Source organism: Suncus etruscus, chromosome 12 (assembly GCF_024139225.1).
Source record: "Suncus etruscus isolate mSunEtr1 chromosome 12, mSunEtr1.pri.cur, whole genome shotgun sequence".
NCBI classification, from domain to species: Eukaryota; Metazoa; Chordata; class Mammalia; order Eulipotyphla; family Soricidae; genus Suncus; species Suncus etruscus.
In genome coordinates this window covers 18,254,359-18,274,271 of record NC_064859.1, presented here as the reverse complement: position 1 = coordinate 18,274,271, position 19,913 = coordinate 18,254,359, and the positions used below count along the sequence as shown (strand labels likewise).

Genomic DNA, 19,913 nt, shown 5'->3' with positions numbered 1-19,913 from the left:
TTATTATTATTATTATTATTTTATTAATATTTTTATTTTTGGGCCATACCCCGGTGATGCATAGGGGTTACTCCTGGCTATGCGCTCAGAAATCACTTCTGACTTCGGGGACCATATGGGACGCTGGGGGATCCAACTGTGGTCAGTCTTGGATCAGCAGCATGCAAGGCTAATGCTCTACTGCTGTGCCATTGCTCTGGCCCCAAGTTGAGAGATCTTAAAAGAGGATTAATAGACTGATAGGTGGGGACAGTGACACTTCTTCATTTAGGGCTCTGGCTGAGGGTTTTGTTTTCATTTTATTTCATTTTCACAAGCAACCCTATTTTATCATTGGGAAAACGAGGTGTCAGCAACAGCCAGTTTGCCTGACTGCTTACAACAGAGAGCTCTTGTTTTTTACTTTAGATTTTGGGCCACACCCAGCTATGTCTAAGCTTACTCCTGACTGTACTCAGGGATTACTCTTGGTACTAATGGAATGTTGGAGCTTGAACCTTGGTCTCCTGCTTGCAAGGCAAACTCCCTCTCTGCTGTGTTGCTCTGGCCCCAGAGAGCTTTGCTGTTCCCGTGTGTCTGCCTGTGTCCAGAGGGACTTAGCCCAGTTCCCCTGGGAAAGGATAGTGACTGGAATTGATAGGAAAGGAGAAACAAACAGGCTGATGTAACTGTCACAGCCTGGGCTTTTTAGAGCATCTTAGGAAAACAGTTTCCGTTTCCTGCTGGAGAATGGAAGCACCAGGACCATTTATTTCTTCCTTGTCGTTGTTTTATGAGCCACATTTACCAGTGCTCAGGGATTACTCCTGGTGTTGTGCTCAAGGACTATTCCTGGCCATGTTCTGGGGACTATATGCAGTGTCTTGTGTGCAAGGCAAGTACCTTCATCCTCATAGTCTTTCCTGGCCTTTACTGTTGTGATTTTTGTACCTCTTTTTTATTTGTTTGTTTTTTGTTTTTTGGGTCACACCTGGCAGCGCTCAAGGGTTACTCCTGATTCTATGCTCAGAAATTGCTCCTGGCAGGCTTGGGGGATCCTATGGGATGTTGGGGTTTAAATCACCGTCCTTCTGCATGCAAGGCAAACTCCCTACCTTCATGCTATCTCTCTGGCTTTTTTTCTTCTTCTTCTTCTTTTTTAAACTTGATTGATTGGTTGGTTGGTTTTGGGCCACACCCAGCAGTAGCTCACAGGTCACTCCTGGCTCTGCACTCAGAAATTGCCTTTGGCAGGCTGGGGGACCATATGGGATGCCAGGAACCAAACCAGGTCCCTCCTGGGTCGGCAGCATGCAAGGCAAACGCCCTACCGCTGTGCTGTCTCTTAGGCCCCAACTATCTGTTCTTCAATGACTCCTCAGAGTGTGTGTGTGTGTGTGTGTGTGTGTGTGTGTGTGTGTGTGTGTGTGTAGTACATTTCTCAGGCACCCACATGGTCCCTATTAGTAACATAGGGCCTGAGAGGGGTTGCACGGGACTTAAGACACTGGCCTTGAGTGTGGCCAGCTGTGGTTCAGTTCTTGGCACCATATCCGGCCTTCCAAGCACTATCAGCTGACCTCCAAAAAGAAAGGCTTTGTGCACCCATTTAGTAAGGTACTTACCTAAAAGCATTTTGTGTGTGCTATGTATGCCTGCGTTGGGAATTGTTCAGTGTGGTACAAACTGTTAAGTGCCAGAAAGGACAGAGGGAACACTTCTGGTTGACAGTGAATGAAAACTTCTGGAAGGAGGGGCCGGAGAGATAGCATGGAGGTAAGGCATTTGCCTTTCATGCAGAAGGTCATCGGTTCAAATCCCGGCGTCCCATATGGTCCCCCGTGCCTGCCAGGAGCAATTTCTGAGCATGGAGCCAGGAGTAACCCCTGAGCACTGCCGGGTGTGACCCAAAAACCAAAAAAAAAAAAAAACTTCTGGAAGGAGAAAGTTCTAAAGGATTGACTTCAAAGATATGAAAAATACTTAACAAGAAAATAATTGCAAGCTCTAATAACAAATGTCTCATTCAAATATAATAGAAGCATAATTTAGTTTTTATTTTCTGTGTTTTTAATGTTAAAAACAGACACAGGATGGGGCTGAAGAGGTAGCACATTCATCCTTGCATATGTGACTGACCTAGGTTCGATCCCTGGCATCCCATCTCTGGTTCCCCGAGAATGCCTGCGCATTACCGGGTGTGGTGTAAAAACCTGTTGTTTTGTTGCGCAGTCTAACCAAACTGGATATGAAAGATAAACTACAAAACAAGTATTTCAGAGACCATAGTGATAGTCCAGTGGGGAAGGGCACTTGGCCTCACACACATCTGACCTGGACTCTTTCTCTGGCAGTCATGTGATCTTCCGAACAGTGCCAGGAGTGATTCCCTGAGCTCCTGGTGTGGCTCAAAAACCAAATTAATCAATCATTTACTATTGTTTTAATAACCTTTTCCAAATAGATTTCTGTCTTTTCAAATAGAACTGAGACATAGTGTATACATACTGGCAAAAATAACAAGGCAAACAGGAAGGTTGCCATATTAACAGATGCTGAAAATAGTCGCCTCCTAAAGGATCCTACTGTGCCCTTCTACCAGATGAGAGTGGCAGTAGGAAAATTCGTCTTTCTTGAGGTGCTTGTCATCTCCGTGGCAATGTTGCGATGTCCTTAAATCATGAAGATGTGAAAAGTCACTGGGAAAGGAAAAGGGGATCTCAGGTCCTAGACACCCCACCCCACCCCCTGCACTGCCACCCTGAGATTAGAAGACTTTGTTTCCCTTCTATGTAGCAAATGAAAATGGAAAACCAGAGGGGCCAAGAAAGACCTCTCACTTAAGAATAAGATGTATGGAAAGCATCAGATTAATATAAATGGAAACAAGTCCTCTCTTAAATGTAGCTGAGAAGGTTGGACAGGCAGTACTTGGGTCACCTGTCCCTTCTTCCAGAGTCGCCTCCTTCGGGCTAAAGTGGAGTATGAAGTTGGGTTGTTTTTTTTTTTGTTGTTGTTTTTTTTTTTGGAATTTTGTATTCCCTAAAGTCTGCTTGCCCTGTTCTGTTACTCTGTGCACTGTCTGCTTTCATCTGGAACCAACCACAGGGCACCGTGCAATCCAGACACAATGCAAGTTTCTCTGTAAAGATGTTTTTGAAATTTGCTTTTTTGCTATAAAGCTTCTTTTAAAAAACTTTATTTCTTTTTTTTTTTTGTTTGTTTTTTGTTTTTTGGGTCACACCCGGCATTGCTCAGGGGGGATACTCCTGGCTGTCTGCTCAGAAATAGCTCCTGGCAGGCACGGGGGACCATATGGGACACCGGGATTCAAACCAACCACCTTTGGTCCTGGATCGGCCGTTTGCAAGGCAAACGCCGCTGTGCTATCTCTCTTGAGTGATTGGTTTTTGGGCCACACCCAGTGATGCTTATGGGTTACTCCTGCCTCTGTGCTCAGAAATTGTTCCTGGCAAGCTTGGGTGACCATATGGGATGTCAGGAATCTAACAGGGTCCCTCCTGTGTTGGCCAAATGTAAGACAAACATCCTGCTGATGTGCCATTTCTCTAGCCCCTTCTATAAAGCTTGATCGTACAGTTTTCCCAGGAAAAAAAGTAACCCTCTACCATGTCCCATATTTAGCAAACCTGCAAGCCAGCAGGTCAAGTTGCCTATGTGTTTGTGTGTGTGAATGTGGTGTCTGTGAGTGGGGCCAGAGGTCATGCAGAGACTGTCCCCTCAACACCAGATCTCTGATCAATGGCCTCGAAGTCCCCAGCCCCAGTGCCTTCTCCTCCTCTTCTGTGTGCCCATCTGCCCTTTTGCCATCCACACAGACAGAGGCGGGCTGGATCCTTATCTCTCCATCAGCTGCTCATCTGAAGACCTTTCTCACATTGCCCATAGTTGCTTTCTGAGCATCAGGGACATCTTTGTCTGTGTCTCTGATTTGAACCACTTTCACAAATATCATAGCTAAGAGATCTCATTCGTATCAGAGTCAGGGGACAGCTTTGTAGCGCTTGTCTGCAGTGGCTACACAGCTGTGGGTAGAGCATTTAATTCGTTCATGATCAGTGATGATTCACTGTTTCTTCAATATTCCTGTTTGGGCCAGCACCCAAAATCCATCCTTGAAATGAGCTGAAGCTCCTGGTGATAAACCCATCCTTGGGGACATCCAAACCCCCAGTGATCAATCCATCCTTGGTATCCTCCTGGGATGGGTCTGACTGCTGTGGCCAGCCCTGAGGCTGTGTCTGACTCCAGGGATGTTCTGGCATCGATTGCCTCCTTCCTCACCTCTGTGACTTGAGCCGGTGACCTGGTGTTTCCTGACCTTTTCATGGCCTGGCCCAAGAGCCTTTTCATTTATGTCAGTCCATCCGTGAATGATGGATCTGTGCAGATAAGCTGCTACCTCACTCTTGTCTGCCACTTTGGCTTGAATTTAGGTTCATTTGAATCCAGTTCTGGAGCAATAGTTTGGCCCCCGTTATTGTCTGGCATTGAGCAATTTGAAGTTTGACTCCTTAACCATCACAGCCTTATTTTCACTTTCTTTGATTGGCAACCAGGCTGCCCCCCAAAACGAGGAATTTTGGGATTCCCTTGAACACACCACCTCCACGAGCCATTTCTCTAATATCGGAGTTTAACTGTTAAGGGCCCTTGGGCTTCTGACTTAATTTATAGCATCTGGAAAGGAATTCTGGCGAGTTTGAATGACCCTGCTCACTTGAGGTAGCCAACCACTGACAAGGGCTTTTCCTTCACTGACATCTGGGCTTCGAGCCCCTCACTGACGTTGGGATGACAAACTCCGGGTGATGAGAGACTCAAGTCCTGGCATTGTTAATTTGGCTTAGGGCTTGCTTTGATGATGAGCAATAGAAAAGCCTTATTAAAGAGATTAACTGGGATTTCTGGTGAGCTATTTGGACTTCCTCATTCTCCACTGATCCAACTGATTTCACAAAGGTGCCTTAAAAAATGTTTGTGTGGTAGAAGCCAATAGCTTCCTCTGGCCCTGGTCATGATTCTGCCAGACTTGGGGCTTGTGCTGGAGAAACTGGGCTCTGGGAGTGTCCCGAGGCTCCTCAGCTTCACTGGGGGCAGCTCCAGTCCTTCCTCATCTTTGGGGGTCTCCAGACAAAAGCCACAGCAGGTCACATCCTGGGACAGTGCTCCGAAGGAGCATCTTCCAGCTCTGTAGGTATAACAGGCCAGGATGTCTCAGCCAGTTTTCACGCCACTGCCCTCCACTCTGCCCACCACAGCTACTCACTGCCTGAGTTTAGCCTTATCTTGGTGCCTTTGGGTACCCTCCAGGTCTGCTGCCACCATTCTTCACTATGGAACATATGGGCAGTGTCTCACCCTATTCTGGGCAAGAGCAACTTTTGCTACGGTCACCTGCCACCACTGCAAAAGACCAGAGATGAATCTTTAATGGGCACCAACTACTTGTTGGGAGGTCAGGAGAAACCCCAGAGGGCTGGAAGCTGTGACCCTCTCAGACCAAAAGGGAGCCTGAGTTGTGCCAGAGCCTGTCTGTCGGATCAAGTCCGCAGCTCATAAGTGTATGAGGCCTGTGGGGCATTGAGGCAGAAAGAACTGGTCCCTGATCCCACCCCAGAGAGAAATCAGTGAAATCAGAGTGGCACTTTCCTCCTCTGTTGTGAGAAAAACCAGCTTTCTGGACACCTAGACTAAATGCCTCACTCCAGGGATCCACAGAATGTCAGTGCTGGAGCCCCAAAACTTTGCCAACATTAAGGATCAAACCCAAAGACCTTGTCTCTAGGGCCTACCGTCCTATTACTCTTTGCTCCTCCTCTGCTCCTGCCTCTGGCAAATGGCCTGTATCTCCTGACCTTGGAATTGGAATGCCTGGCCAGTGACTACAACTTTCTAATCTCTCTTGAGTTCACTGATAGCCATACAGTGCAGCCTTGACTAGAAGGAACTATGAGGTACCATCTCGACAGAGATTGGCGTACATCACAAAGAATGAGAACAAGCAGTGCTGGTGGGGATGTGGAGAGAAAGGAGCTCTTATTCACTGCTGGTGGGAATGTCGTCTAGTTCAACCTTTATGGAAAGCGATATGGAGATTCCTCCAAAAACTGGAAGTTGAGCTCCCATCCGATCCAGCTATGCCACTCCTAGGGATAAACCCTAGGAACACAAAAATACATTACAAAAGTCCCTTCCTCACACCTATATTTACAATAGCCAGGCTCTGGAAACAACCAAGATGCCCTTCAACAGGTGAATGACTAAAGAAACTGTGGTACATATATATACAATGGAATATTATGCAGCTGTCAGGAGAGATGAAGTTGTGAAATTTTCCTACACATGGATGTACATGGAATTTATTATGCTGACTGAAATAAGTCAGAGGGAGAGAGGTAGACGCAGAATAGTCTCACTCATTATGGGTTTTAAGAAAAATAAAAGACATTTTTACAATAATTCCCAGAGACAAAAGAGGAGGGCTGGAAGGTCCAGCTCACGACATGAAGCTCACCACAGAGTGATGAGTTTATTTAGAGAAATAACTACATTGAGAACTATCCTAACAATGTGAATGAATGAGGGAAGTAGAAAGCCTGTCTAGAGTATAGGCGGGGGTGGAGTAGGGAGGAGGGAGATTCAGGACATTGGTGATGGAAATGTTGCACTGGTGAAGGGGAGTGTTTTTTACATGACTGAAACCCAACGACAATCATATTTGTAATCAAGGTGTTTAAATATATTAATTAAAAAAAAAGAATCTTGGGGTGAACTGTCCTTCATTCATTGCCTCCTTCTGCACCCATAGTCTTCCAAGTTTTGTGCCACACCTGACCGATTCCGGGCCCAAAGGAGCCACTCAAATCAGCCTGTGCCCTGTCGGACTCTAGATTGCTTTCTGAATGGTTAATGGAGGAGAAGGAGAAGGAAGAGGGTTCTAAGGAACCATTAATTTATTTTTTCACTGACTTCCTGGCAGGGAGATATCTGCATTTTCAGTACTGAGTGTGATGCTAGAAAACTTAGTCCTGGGATGTGTTTTACTCCTGGTCTTCTCAGTGTTGTTTTTTTAACTTGTCTATTGATGACACCTGAGAAAGATTGAACCCTGGTTGGCTGTAAGCAAGAAAAACACTCTCCTTGCTGTGCTAACTCCATCAGACAATCACTTGTCTCGGCTGCTCTTAATCCTTGTTCTGTAATCTTTTCCAGTCCAGACTTATTGGCGTTTTGTTGGTTTGGAGTCATACTCTTTTGAATTCATGAGTGAGCCATGGCAGTGTTTGTGGAGCTCTAGTTTGTGCCAGAGACCTGAACCTGTGTGTCTGTGGCAGTGGCAAGGCTAGTGCCTTCCCACCTGGATTGTCCTTCTGTCCCAGTTGGGACAGTATTTTCTAAATGCAGGTTAGTTTCTAGACTGAAACGGAAGCCTCATGGCCCATTCCCAAGGAATTGGGGAGACGTGGGTCTGTGAGCAAATGCCAACACAGGAAATAATCCACACAGATTGAAGAGAATAAAATAGGTTCAGGAAAATTCCACCACAAGCCAGATACTCTGCTAGCAAGAGCTACTAGCAAGCAGTCAGACCAGCTGTAGAAAACCAAAACCACAAGCAGTTTCTCCCTGAGACTGAGGTTTTTATTGGGAAGAGAAAGACCACCCCTCTGGGGTGGAGAACAAGTAGGGGTTAGGGACCAATCTGAAAGGTGCTTTGATCCAAGGTGATGACAAGCACCAGCAAAGAATTATTACCCTGAATAGAACGAAAAGCCAGTTACTCCAACACCAGGCGAAGTAATTTTTTATATTTATTGCATTTTAATACTCAACAAGTGCTTTTGCTTTTGCTAAGATCCAGTCTAGTCTGTACATTTTAAATACCTCACCTACTTTTGTTTTTTTGGCCCCATTTACCTTCAAAGACAGCCTAGTGGGGCTGAAGTGATGGGACAGCGGAGAGGGCATTTGCCTTGTATGCAACCAACCAGATTTGATCTTCAGTGGTCCCATAGGGTCTCCCAAGCCCTCTGGGAGTGATTCCTGAGCACAGAACCAGGAATGCCCCCACAGTCTTGTTTTTAGTGAAATGTGTCTGTTCGTAGAGGATCATTTAGTACTAGTTGGGGTGGGAGTGGGGATCATCCTTAGAAATCGCCACCTAGTTGAGCAGTGTTGGAGACTGGGGACAGCAGCTGATCCTTGGACAGGCGCTGCTTGCGTGTCTACATGCCACAGTCGTGGTTGCAGCCACCTAGCCCAAGAGAGTGTGAGCAATTCTAGAGATACCCCCCCCACTGTCAGCTTCTGCAGGGGTTCACCCATCCCTGGTGCAATGCCCAGGGTGGGCCGATGGCATCACAGCAGAACAGGTGCTCCACGCTTCAGCCTGCGGTTCACTATGCTCAGTCATCATATATATGTTTTTCTCTCTTTGTTTTTTTTTTGTTTTTGTTTTTGTTTTTTATTTTTGGGTCATATCCAGCACCGCTCAGGGGTTACTCCTGGCTCTACACTCAGAAATCGCTCCTGGCAGGCTCGGGGGACTATATGGGATGCCGGGATTCAAACCATTGTCTTTTTGCATGCAAGGGAAACGCCCTACCTCCATGCTATCTCTCCAGCCCTTTCCTTCTTTGTTTTAATTAAAAAAACTTTTTATAGGGGCCTGAGAGATAGCACAGCAGTGTTTGCTTTGCAAGCAGCCGACCCAGGACCTAAGGTGGTTGGTTCAAATCCTGGCGTACCATATGTTTCCCCTGCCTGCCAGGAGCTATTTCTGAGCAGATAGCCAGGAGTAACCCCTGAGCACTGCCGGGTGTGGCCCCCCCCCAAAAAAAAAACTTTTTATAAATAAAATTCTGTAATTGAATAAAACTTTGAAATGAAATCCCATGAGATATACAAATTGTTCTTGATTGAGGTTCATTTAGTGTCCAACAACATTCTTCCCCATGCTCATTAGTATCCCCAGTTTCCCTCCCGCTTCCTCCCTACCCACCCCCAGCCTGCCTCTGAGGCAAGCAATTTTCTTTTTTCTCTTCCTTTTTCCGATACTGTGGTGTGCACTATTGTTAATGAAGGGGTACATGACATCACTTTCCCTCCTTTTAGCTCCCAATTTTGTCCAGTGTGCTCAGTTCCAACTATCACTGTCCCCGTGGTCCCTTCTCTACTTTAACTTCACTGCTCTGCTATTTGTGGCAAGCTTCCTACTGTGGACTAGTTCTCTTGGTCCTCATCTCTATTGTCTCTGAATTTACCATAATATCTTTCATTTTTCTCATATTTCAAAGCTGCCATTTGATTTTGCATGACTACTGAACTATTCCCCTTGGAAGTCACTTCTTTATTCGCTCCTTGTCCTCACCCCCTGGCACTGCCAGTCTTCCAGGTGGTCGTGAAGTTCTAGGATTTCGACCACTTTGCGTACCCTTAGAAGTCATTACAACATATTTAACTTATTGTCCTGAAGACACTATAGCAAGGGTTTATCCATCTTGTAGCATTGGATGTCTTCTTCCTTTAAGGCTAAACATTTCCTTGTATGTAGATGTAACATGTCTGGTTATTTTGTTGTTTTGGGACCACACCCAGAGGCACTTGGGTTTTTATTACTGGCTCTGTGCTCAGGAATTATTCCTGGCAAGCTCGAGGGACCATCTGGGATGTCAAGGATAGAACCTGGATTGCCCGTGTGTAAGGTAAACGTCCTGCCCATTGTGCTGTCACTCAAGCTCTAAGTATGTTATTTGTTGATGGGCTTTCATTAGTCTCTAGCGCTCACATCTTGACTATCATGAATAAACGCCGAAGTACTCATGAATGTGTCGTCCTGGGTTTTTTTTTGTGGTTTTTTTTTTTTTTTTTTACGGATTGTCAGTTTTATTTTTATTGCTGTTGCAGATATATTCGACTTTACGGGAGAAAATTTAGCAAAGAAGATCATGTTCTTTTTATCAAGTTACTGTACGAGCTGGTGTCCATCCCCACACTGGAGATCAGCATGCTGCAGGGCTTTGCTCGCCTCCTCATCAATCTGTTGAAGTGAGTCTGTTTCCTCGGGGTTCCACAGGGCTGAGGAAATCCCTGCTCATTCGTGTCCTTTGAGCAGAAGACCAAGTTTCGAATTGCAGTTTGGAAGAAGATTGCTGAAATCGATCGTGAATTTGAGCATGTGTATTCATGAATTTTTTGGGGGGGGTGGGAGTTTGGGTCACACCCAGCTGTCCCCGGGAATACTCCTGGCTCTGTGCTCAAATATCACTATTGACAGACTTGGGGGACCATATGGAATGCCAGGGATTGAATCTAAGTCAGCTGTGTGCAAGGCAGACACCCTACTATGTTATCTCCATTAATTTTTTAATTCCATCTTCATAAAGCCTACTTTATAACATCTATTGAGCTGTATGATTTTATTTATTCTCATCATCTTCCCTGTGTAAGTTGTAAGACCCTTGAAAAAGTGTCTTTTTGTGAGTTTTTGTTTGTTTTTTGTTCTTAGCTGTTATTTTGGCGTTTTGGCCATACCCAGTACTGCTCAGTGATTACTCCTGGCTCTGCACTCAAGAATAAATTTTTGTTGTTTCTTGGGACCATAAGAGATGCCCAGATTGAACCCGGGTCAGTGACATGCACAGTCAATGTGGAGAAAACGGGATTTATCTACAGTAATGTTAGCATACATTTTAATTGGTCCTTTCACCAGTACTTTTAGTGTTTTTAGTATTAGCAAGCATCTGTTGTACTTGGTCTTCCTCATATTGTCCTCTGAGTGGCAATGATGTGGACAGACGGGGAAGTACAGAATGGGATAGATGCATTTTTGTGCATCTGTGATTAATTTTTTAAATTATTTTTTATCAGGAAAAAGGAACTTCTGTCAAGAGATGACCTGGAGTTGCCTTGGAGGCCACTTTACGACATGGTGGAAAGAATTTTATATTCCAAGACGGAGCACCTGGGATTGAATTGGTTTCCCAAGTAGGTATTTCTGGTTCAAATAATTTGGGATCACTTAGGGGTCTTTTCCAGAGATTTATTAATAACTGACAAATATGGAGTGATTAGCTTTATAAATAAGAAAATAGACATTTCAGTGTACTCATTATAATGTAATTTGACTGCTAATGTCTTGCCCCCTTTAAACTGTAAGTGCAACTTAGCTTAAGAATGTCCCACCAGAATGTCAACTGGTCCAGCCTTTTTGGAAAACAATATGTATACTCCTCAAAAAACTAGAAACTGGGGGCCCGGAGAGATAGCACAGCGGTGTTTGCCTTGCAAGCAGCCGATCCAGGACCAAAGGTGGTTGGTTCGAATCCTGGTGTCCCATATGGTCCCCCGTGCCTGCCAGGAGCTATTTCTGAGCAGACAGCCAGGAGTAACCCCTGAGCAACTAGAAACTGAGCTTTCATGTGATTCAGCAATACCACTCCTAGGGATATAACCTAGGAAACCCAAAACACCATGCAGAAAAGCCCTCTGTACACTATATTTGTCACAGCACTGTTTACAATAGCCAAAATCTGGAAACAACCCAAGTGCCCAAGAACAGATAGGTGGATAAAAAATTGTGAAACATCTACACAATGGAATAGTAAGCAGCTATTAGGAAAAATGATGCAATGAAATTTGCTTATACATGAATGGATTTGGAGAGTATTACATGCTGGGTGCTTGAGGGAGAGGGATAGACATAGAATAATCTCATTCATCTGTGGGATATAAGACAAATAAAGGATAGTAAAAAATAAATAAAAGACAGTATGGTAATAATACACAGAAACAGTAGAGATGAAGGCCTGGAGGACCAATCCATGGGAAGAGGCTTAGCACAAAGAGTGGAGCAGTGCATTTAGGGCAGAGAAGGGTCCATTGTGACAGTGTGAGTGGAACTGATCACTCTGGACAAGAACAGGGTGCTGAAAGGAAGGAAAATGATATGCATGGTACTCCTTCATTAACAATAGTGCAGACCATAGAGTCTAAAAGGAAAATGCTGGGAAAGCGAGCCAGAGAAAACAAGCCTCTTGTTGTGATTCATTGTACCCATAGTTGACACCTTCAGCTCTGAGCTCTGGGTACGTTTAGTGTTTCTGATTAGAGAGAGCACAGTAGGACCATCTGCCTGTGTGGGTCGATGGTTTTGGGTTTCCCTGCCAGGTGTGATTTGTCGCTGCTGACCACGTCGGTTTGGCCTTTTTCTTTGTGGTTCCCGAGATCAAAGCTAGAGGCCTTGTGGTTAGGCAAGGCAAAGGCTCTGCCCCTGAGCTACACCCATGGGCCAGAAATGTTTTGGGGGGGTTTTGTTTTGGAGCCAGATGCTCCAGGACTGCTCCCAACTTTGCCTGGGGAGCTGTGAGGCAGAGACTAAAGCGCAGCTATCAGCTGGTGGGGCTGATGGGACTGGGGCTCTGGCCTTAGAACCATCTATTTAGCCTGAGAAAACTAGTTATATCTATTTGGGGGTGGGAGTTCAGTCCACACCGGTGTTGGTCAGGTGTTACTCCTGGCTCTGTGCTTGAAATCAGTCCTGGTGGGCTTCAGGAACCTTGTGGGATGCTGGGGATCCAACCTGAGTCAGCCACATGCAAGGCAAACACCCTGTCATTGTGCTATAGCTCCAGCTCCCCACCTTTTTTTTTTTTTTTGAACTTATTCATGATTAAGGTTTAATTCTAGGAATTTTTTCTATCTTTACTTGGCTTTTGAAGTTTAATAGCTGTTTCATGAAGATTGCTTGTCTTTTCTCTTTTCTTTATTGTCAATGAAGCTTTGAGGATAACATTGCTAAGGCTTCTGCTGCAGTCTGCATATTTACTTATTGGGGTGGGGGCATTCCCAACAACCAGTCATCCAGTCTGGGCCTTCACAGCTGGACACGTGCCTGGTCCTGTGCTTTACCTCTGCAGATGCTTTGTTCTCACAGACTTTCCTGTGGAGAGGATTGATCCTGTTACCTGCAGTTTCTGTCATAGTTGACCATAGGCTGCTTGGAAGATTTTTAGGTCATAAGTAAACAGTGAAATGTGGTGGAGAGGTTTCCCTTTTTTTGTTTGTTTGTTTATTTTGTTTATTTAAAGCCACAAGTAGTCCTGCCCTTAGGCAGTTGGCCTTTGTACACTGGTCACAAATAAAATGCTCAGGGCCCAGAGAGATAGCACAGCGGGTGTTTGCCTTGCAAGCAGCCGATCCAGGACCAAAGGTGGTTGGTTCGAATCCCAGTGTCCCATATGGTCCCCCGTGCCTGCCAGGAGCTATTTCTGAGCAGACAGCCAGGAGTAACCCCTGAGCACCGCCGGGTGTGGCCCAAAAACCAAAAAAAAAAAAAAAAAAAAAAACAAATAAAATGCTCAGAAGTTAATTGCTTTCCTAAAACAAAGTAGAACAAAGAAAACTATTGGAATCTTAAATAGAAAAATTCATAATGATACTCAGTAGAGTCTTGTTTAATGTATTTATAAATTACATGAGAATGCAAAGTTTAGTATAAAAGTATTGTGAGGTTTTTTAATTTTTTTTTTTTTTTTTGGTTTTTGGGTCACACCTGGCAGTGCTCAGGGGTTATTCCTGGCTCCAGGCTCAGAAATTGCTCCTGGCAGGCACAGGGGACCATATGGGGCGCCGGGATTCGAACCGATGACCTCCTGCATGAAAGGCAAACGCCTTACCTCCATGCTATCTCTCCGGCCCCGAGGTTTTTTAATTTTTTAAAAAACTTTTGAATTTTGAATTATAGCCAGAGCTCTAATAAAAACATGCTTGACATGTGCACAGCCCTGAGCCCAGTCCTGCCTCCACCTGTGTGGTGAGCACAGTGCTGAGCCCTTACTCAAGAAAATTCTAGATTTTATTTATGTTTCAGGCACCATGGCACAGATTACAGTGACTGGGTCCTTTTTTCTTATGCTTTTGTTGCTTCTCCTCCTCCTCCACTTCTTTTCCCTCTACCTCCTCCCCACCCCTCATGTGCTACTGTCTCTGCCTAGTGTCATGGGTGCCTGGAATTGACCCTAGTGAGGCCTTGAGTTTTTTAACTGGAATCACTGTTTAGATATCAGGGAGCTTGAAGCTGTTCAAAATCAACGATTTTATGCAAATTTCTTTTTTTTTTTTTTTTTTTTTTGGTTTTTGGGCCACACCCGGCGGTGCTCAGGGGTTACTCCTGGCTGTCTGCTCAGAAATAGCTCCTGGCAGGCACGGAGGACCATATGGGATGCCGGGATTCGAACCAACCACCTTAGGTTCTGGATCGGCTGCTTGCAAGGCAAACGCTGCTGTGCTATCCGCCCCGATTTTATTCAATTCTTTTTTTTTTTTTTTTTTTTTTTTTTTGTTTTTGGGCCACACCCGGTGACACTCAGGGGTTACTCCTGGCTATGCACTCAGAAGTCGCTCCTGGCTTGGGGGACCATATGGGACACCGGGGGATCAAACCACAGTCCTCCTAGGCTAGCGCTGGCAAGGCAGGCACCTTACCCCTAGCGCCACCACGCTGGCCCCGATTTTATGCAATTCTCCTGACTTAATTTTCTTTTCTTTTGTGGTTTTCTCAAAATCTCTGGTAAATGATGGGGGTTAGAGACAAGGCAGTTTCTGACCTTCCTGCTCTCTCCTCCACGAGCTGTTCCTTGCTTCTTTGGATTTCCAGGGTCCTGTTTCCTGCCTGACATGTGTGTCTGCAGTGGCAGCTGCTCTGTGCAGAGTACCCTGTGCTTATGAGGGCACTGCCTGTTGGGGACCGGATGAGCATTTGCCTGCCTCACCTGCTCCCTGTTGCTACTCCCTGCTAGCAGATATGGCAGGCATATCAGGTGTCGTGGGGTCCTGGCTCAGTGGCCAAAGCAGAGACACTGTGTCTCGTGGTGCCTGGAATGACCCTGGAACCTCTCTGTAGTGCCCCTACGTTCTCTACCCTCCCAGCTTTTTCTTCCAGGCAAACCAGGTGTTTTTATGAGAATTTTGTAGATTTTGTGCCTGTTACTATTCTTTCTCCCTATCATCTCACTTTGTCTCACTCTGCCATTGCACTTCGGTAAATCTTTGTCTCCCACCCACCACCACCATGAGCCTATCCAACTCTCTCCCTCTTCCTCCCTCTCCCTCCCTCTCCCTTCCTCTCCCTTCCTTTCCCGCCCTCTCCCTCCCTTCCCTTAGGTTTGGCTTATTTGGAATATCCTGGGGCCTAATAGCCTGGAGAAATGCTGATTTAAAGCATTTAAACTTTACTTTCCTGGAGCCAGAGCGATGCAGGCCTGCAGCTGACCTAGGATTGATTTATGGCAGGGGTGGTGAACAAGTTCGACACAAAAGAGCCAAAATTTTAAACTGTGAGTCAGAGAGCCACAACAGACAAACACTCACACAAAAGCATCTAATTTTAACAATAATCTATTAAACACGTAAGAGGCCAAGAGCCGCATTCATTTTGGCCGGGAGCCACATGCTGCTCGAGAGCCGTGTATTCTCCACCCCTGATATATGGCATCCCATATGGTCCCCTGTGTTCCACCAGTATTGATCCATGAGCTCAGAACTATGAGTAACCCCTGAGCATTGCTGGATGTGCCCTTCAATTGACCTTTTTACTAAGACCCCCAAGTACTATGTGATTCTCAGAGCCCACCTAGAGTATTACTGAACTCAGAGCTGTGAATAAGTCCTGAGCATCGAGTGTGGCACCAGAAAAAAAAATAATTAAAAAAAAAAATCTTGGACCAGTGAGATGGCGCTAGGGTAAGGTGCCTGCCTTGCAAGCTCTAGCCAAGGAAGGACCACTGTTCGATCCACCGGTGTCCCATATGGTCCCCCCCCAAGCCAGGGGCGATTTCTGAGTGCTTAGCCAGGAGTAACCCCTGAGCACCACGGGGTGTGGCCCAAAAACAAAAAAAAAAAAAAAAAAAAAAATCTGTTCAGCATAGTGAGACAGCATGTATTCTAAACTTTTATAGTTACGATAAATTTATGCTTTAAAAACATTTGACACTTTCTAAAGTGGGGGGAATGCATCAAACTGGTTTTGAAGTGGTATTTGGATTTCACTGTTTTCATCTTGGCTGTGTTATGTTGCATTTTAAGCAGTTTTGCTCCCTGCTGTATGGGTTCCTACTGTCATTAGCATCTATTTCTATAATCAGAAGGAAGGCTGCTTCATTTGATGCCTTTATGGGCCTAAACATTTTCCTTCCTTTCTGTCCTTGAAGAAGTGGGCCTGCAAGGGTAGTACAGTGAGGAAAGGGTTCACTCTGTGGGGCTTTATCTCTTAGGGATTTAGTGTTGTTGTTGTTGTTGTTTTTAGTGTTTTCTTTACTAGCAGTAAAACACTTTACTTCTAGGGGAAGATCCACTCAGTAGTTTGTTGAATCTAGGTCAAGAATTGATTTTCTGCCCTGACAAAGAGTGTGGCAGAAGGAACTAGGTTAACTATTGATTCATTGTTCCACAGAAAAGCATAAATGTAAAAGCAAATTGAGCACAAGGTTTTACTCATTAAAGAGAAGAAAATAGAATTTATCTTGGATAGATGTGAAAATAGTAGTCATAGTTAACGTTTACTGTGCTTAATATTGGACCCAGTAGCTGGTTTTTTTTTTTTTTTTTCATTTTATTTAATTTGTTTGTTTGTTTGTTTTTGGTATTTTGGGTCATGCCCAGCAGTACTCAGAGGTTACTCCTGGCTCTACGCTCAGAAATCGCTCCTGACAGGCTCGGGGGGACCATTTGGGATGCTGGGATTTGAACCACCGTCCTTCTGCGTCTAAGGCAAACGCCTTACCACTGTGCTATCTCTCCAGCACTATTTCATTTGTTTTTTAACAGCTGTTTGAGGTACTATTAGAGGTATTTATTCTCAAATGGTAGATGGAGATGTGGAAGCTAAAATACTTTATTAGAAGAATATAGTGGAACTGGTTTCCAAAATCAGGTCTTTGTAAGCCCAACTTGCAAGCTATATTATTATAGGTGATGCCTCTCTCTGAGGAAGGAGGAAAGGAGAAAACCTATCTGGAAACTTATGTCCCTTAGTGGGTTCCTTTTGATTTTTTAAAAATAAAAGTGTTTTAAATTATTAACCCTTTAGAATCTTAATGTCCAACAATTGAGAAAAGTATAAAGTGATTGTTCACTCCCTCTACAAACTTAGTGAACGATACTCTGGTAGCAGTTAGCCTTAACCTTTCATTTTATTTTTAAACAGAAACATTGTTCCTTTCATCATGAGAGATTACAAGAATCACAAAAGGTCACTATACAGATATCAAAGGTTAGAGAGATTGTACCCTTTTCTGGATAAAGAGAATAAATGGATCCAGTGCTGCGGGCCTTATCTGTAAGGAGAGCCCGGGCATGACTTCCCTGGTAAACTGAATCACGGCCTTGAGTTGAGCGACTTGCTGGTCTTCATGCTCCTAGACTTGCTTCTTTAACTTGCTTCCTTTGGACTTGTGTTCTAGAATGTTTTCTGCTATATGGTAACAAGCTGCCCAATTTTAAATTGAGCTTTCCAACATGTTAACACAGAAATTTTAAAATAGATGTGAAGTTCAAATGAACACAGACTTTAGAAACTTAATTCAAAACGGGGGGGGGGGGGGAGGCGGAAAAAATATATTTAGTTTTGATTTCTGGGTTTTTGGACAGGAAGTATACCATTTTAAAATGAAGCTTTAATATTTAAATATCTTTTTTGTTATTTTTGTTTTTCGGTCATCCAGTAGCACTGAGGGATAACCCCTGGCTTTGCACTCAGAAATCACTCCTGGCAGGCTTGGCCATGTGCATGGCAAGTGTCCTCCCTGCTGTGCTATCACTTAGGCTCCTATTTTTTTTTTAATAAGTTGGAGAATTGATGGCTCTTTAGACCCTTTTTATTAATTCTATAATTTTTTTCTAGATGTAGTTCTTCAGTCCAGATTAAAAGCAGATCTAATAATCTGTTCTTTGTTGCTATTATAAATGTTTACTGAGCACTATACATAAATGGGTGTGAATGTGTGTGAATATATATAAACACATCACCTTACTATCTATCCTTTCTTGAAATGCTCAGGAGTGAAAAGCATAGTTGTAAACTTTACAGAATTACAAAAATAGTTGGAAACAAATTTTGACAATTTCTCCCTTCTTTGAAAATAATCAGAAGTCTCAGATGCCCCTCTAAGCTAAAATTTGTAGGGTTTTTTAAGTTGCATTATTTGTTTTCTTTTAAAGTTTTTATTTATTTAATTTTGGTTTGGGGGCCATACTGGTGGTGTTCAAACATTACTCCTGGCTCTGTGCTCATAAATCACTCCTTACAGGTCCAGGGAACCATATAATATGTAGGAGATCGAACCTGAGTCAGCCCCGAGCAAAGCAAAAGCCCTACACTTTGTTATTGCTCTGGTTCCTCATTTTTTTTTTTTTTTGGTTTTTGAGTCACACCCGCAGTGCTCATGGGTTACTCCTAGCTTCACTCTCAGAAATCGCTCCTGGCAGGCTCGGGGGACCATATGGGGTGCCGGGATTTGAACCAATGACCTTCTGCATGAAAGGCAAACGCCTTACCTCCATGCTATCTCTCCGGCCCCGTATTTTTTTTTAATGAGAGAAGATGGACCTCTCTGATAAAACAGGAAAAATGCTTATGATGCCTCTCTGACATCATAATTTTAAAATATTTTTAAAAAGATCTTAGAAGTTATATGGCATCCTCATTTTCTTTCCAGTTATATTTTTAGAAATTAAGGAGGATTCCTATGATTTTAAGTAACGAAACGGGAGTTTTTTCTCCTGTTTCATAATATATCGATTGCTTGCCCTGGTTTGACTTACTCCTTAGAATTTCTGGCAAACATCTGGACTGAAGAATTTTCAGAAACTTAGTCAGAAAGTGCTTAGCAGAAGCGCTGCCTGAAAGTCACCATAGTCCCTCTCTATGTGGTCTTGGGTTTGGTTTTTGGGCCACACCAGATCTTCATCTTTGCTCAGGGCTTTGTCCTGGTGATATCTGGGGAGCTGTGTGGTGCTGGGGATCGACCAGGTTGAAGCATACAAGGCAAGTGCTTCACTGCTGTGTCTCTCTGCACCCCCAACTGGGCCCCTTTTGAGATTTGGGGACGTGTTTTAGTTTTACTCACACACCTCACATCATACTGTAAGTTACTACACCTTTATTTTGAAATTACAGTTCCTATTCCCTAATGTCCCTTTGCTGATTTCCATCTGACCTCCTGCCTGTGGTCTGATGAATCATTTCAGTATTTCCTTAGCGTTGTGTGTGTTTCTACGCATTGGCCTTGGTGGTAAACTGAGGCTTCTATTACAAATTCTCAGACCAGATGTTTCTCTATCACCCTGTGAAGGAAGCCCCTAGAAGTTAGGAGCTAAGTGGTCAGCTCTCTAGTCAGCTGACTTCAATTAGCTGATCAGAAAAGTGGCTGATTGGTCTTTCTGAGAATTGGTTGCACCCTATCTGCAGGGTTCCCTGGAGGGAGAAAGGGAGGGAGGAGGGAGGGAGAGAGAAGTCTTATCAGTCAGATGCAAAAGACCCATAGAAGCACCCCAGATTCTGCTGTGTCTGCTGTGTGTTTTGCTATAAGAGCACTGTAATAAAAAATGAAGATCAATACTCAGAAGTAATGTTAAACACTCAGCATCACTGTTTGTTGAGTGGTCAGCACTGCTGACTTGGGGGAGGTGGGTGGGAAATGAGTTTTCTTTTCCCCACTTTTCTTCTTTTTCCTTTCCAGCAGTAAACTGAGGGCAAAATAGCCTCCTAGATTAGAGGTTTAGGTTGTTCACCTTTAAAATTCAGCTTATTGAAGAGAAATAATAGAACATATACAGAGAATAACTATAAAAATACGAACTGATCTTTTTTTTTAAATTGAATTATATGTGCTCTTAAAATACTTAATCTAATT

At 44.1% G+C, this 19,913-nt stretch overlaps 2 protein-coding genes across 2 annotated transcripts in view; one reads left to right on the top strand and one right to left on the bottom strand.

Moving 5' to 3' along the window:
* The window catches only part of ERLEC1 (endoplasmic reticulum lectin 1), a 548,089-nt gene that overhangs the window by 414,133 nt on the left and 114,043 nt on the right, over positions 1-19,913 (bottom strand).
* The window catches only part of PSME4 (proteasome activator subunit 4), a 93,405-nt gene that overhangs the window by 8,771 nt on the left and 64,721 nt on the right, over positions 1-19,913 (top strand). The window contains exons 2-3 of the mRNA XM_049784801.1: positions 9,910-10,050; positions 10,873-10,989. Coding sequence (XP_049640758.1) covers positions 9,910-10,050; positions 10,873-10,989 — 258 coding nt within the window. The remainder of the gene's footprint in view (positions 1-9,909; positions 10,051-10,872; positions 10,990-19,913) is intronic.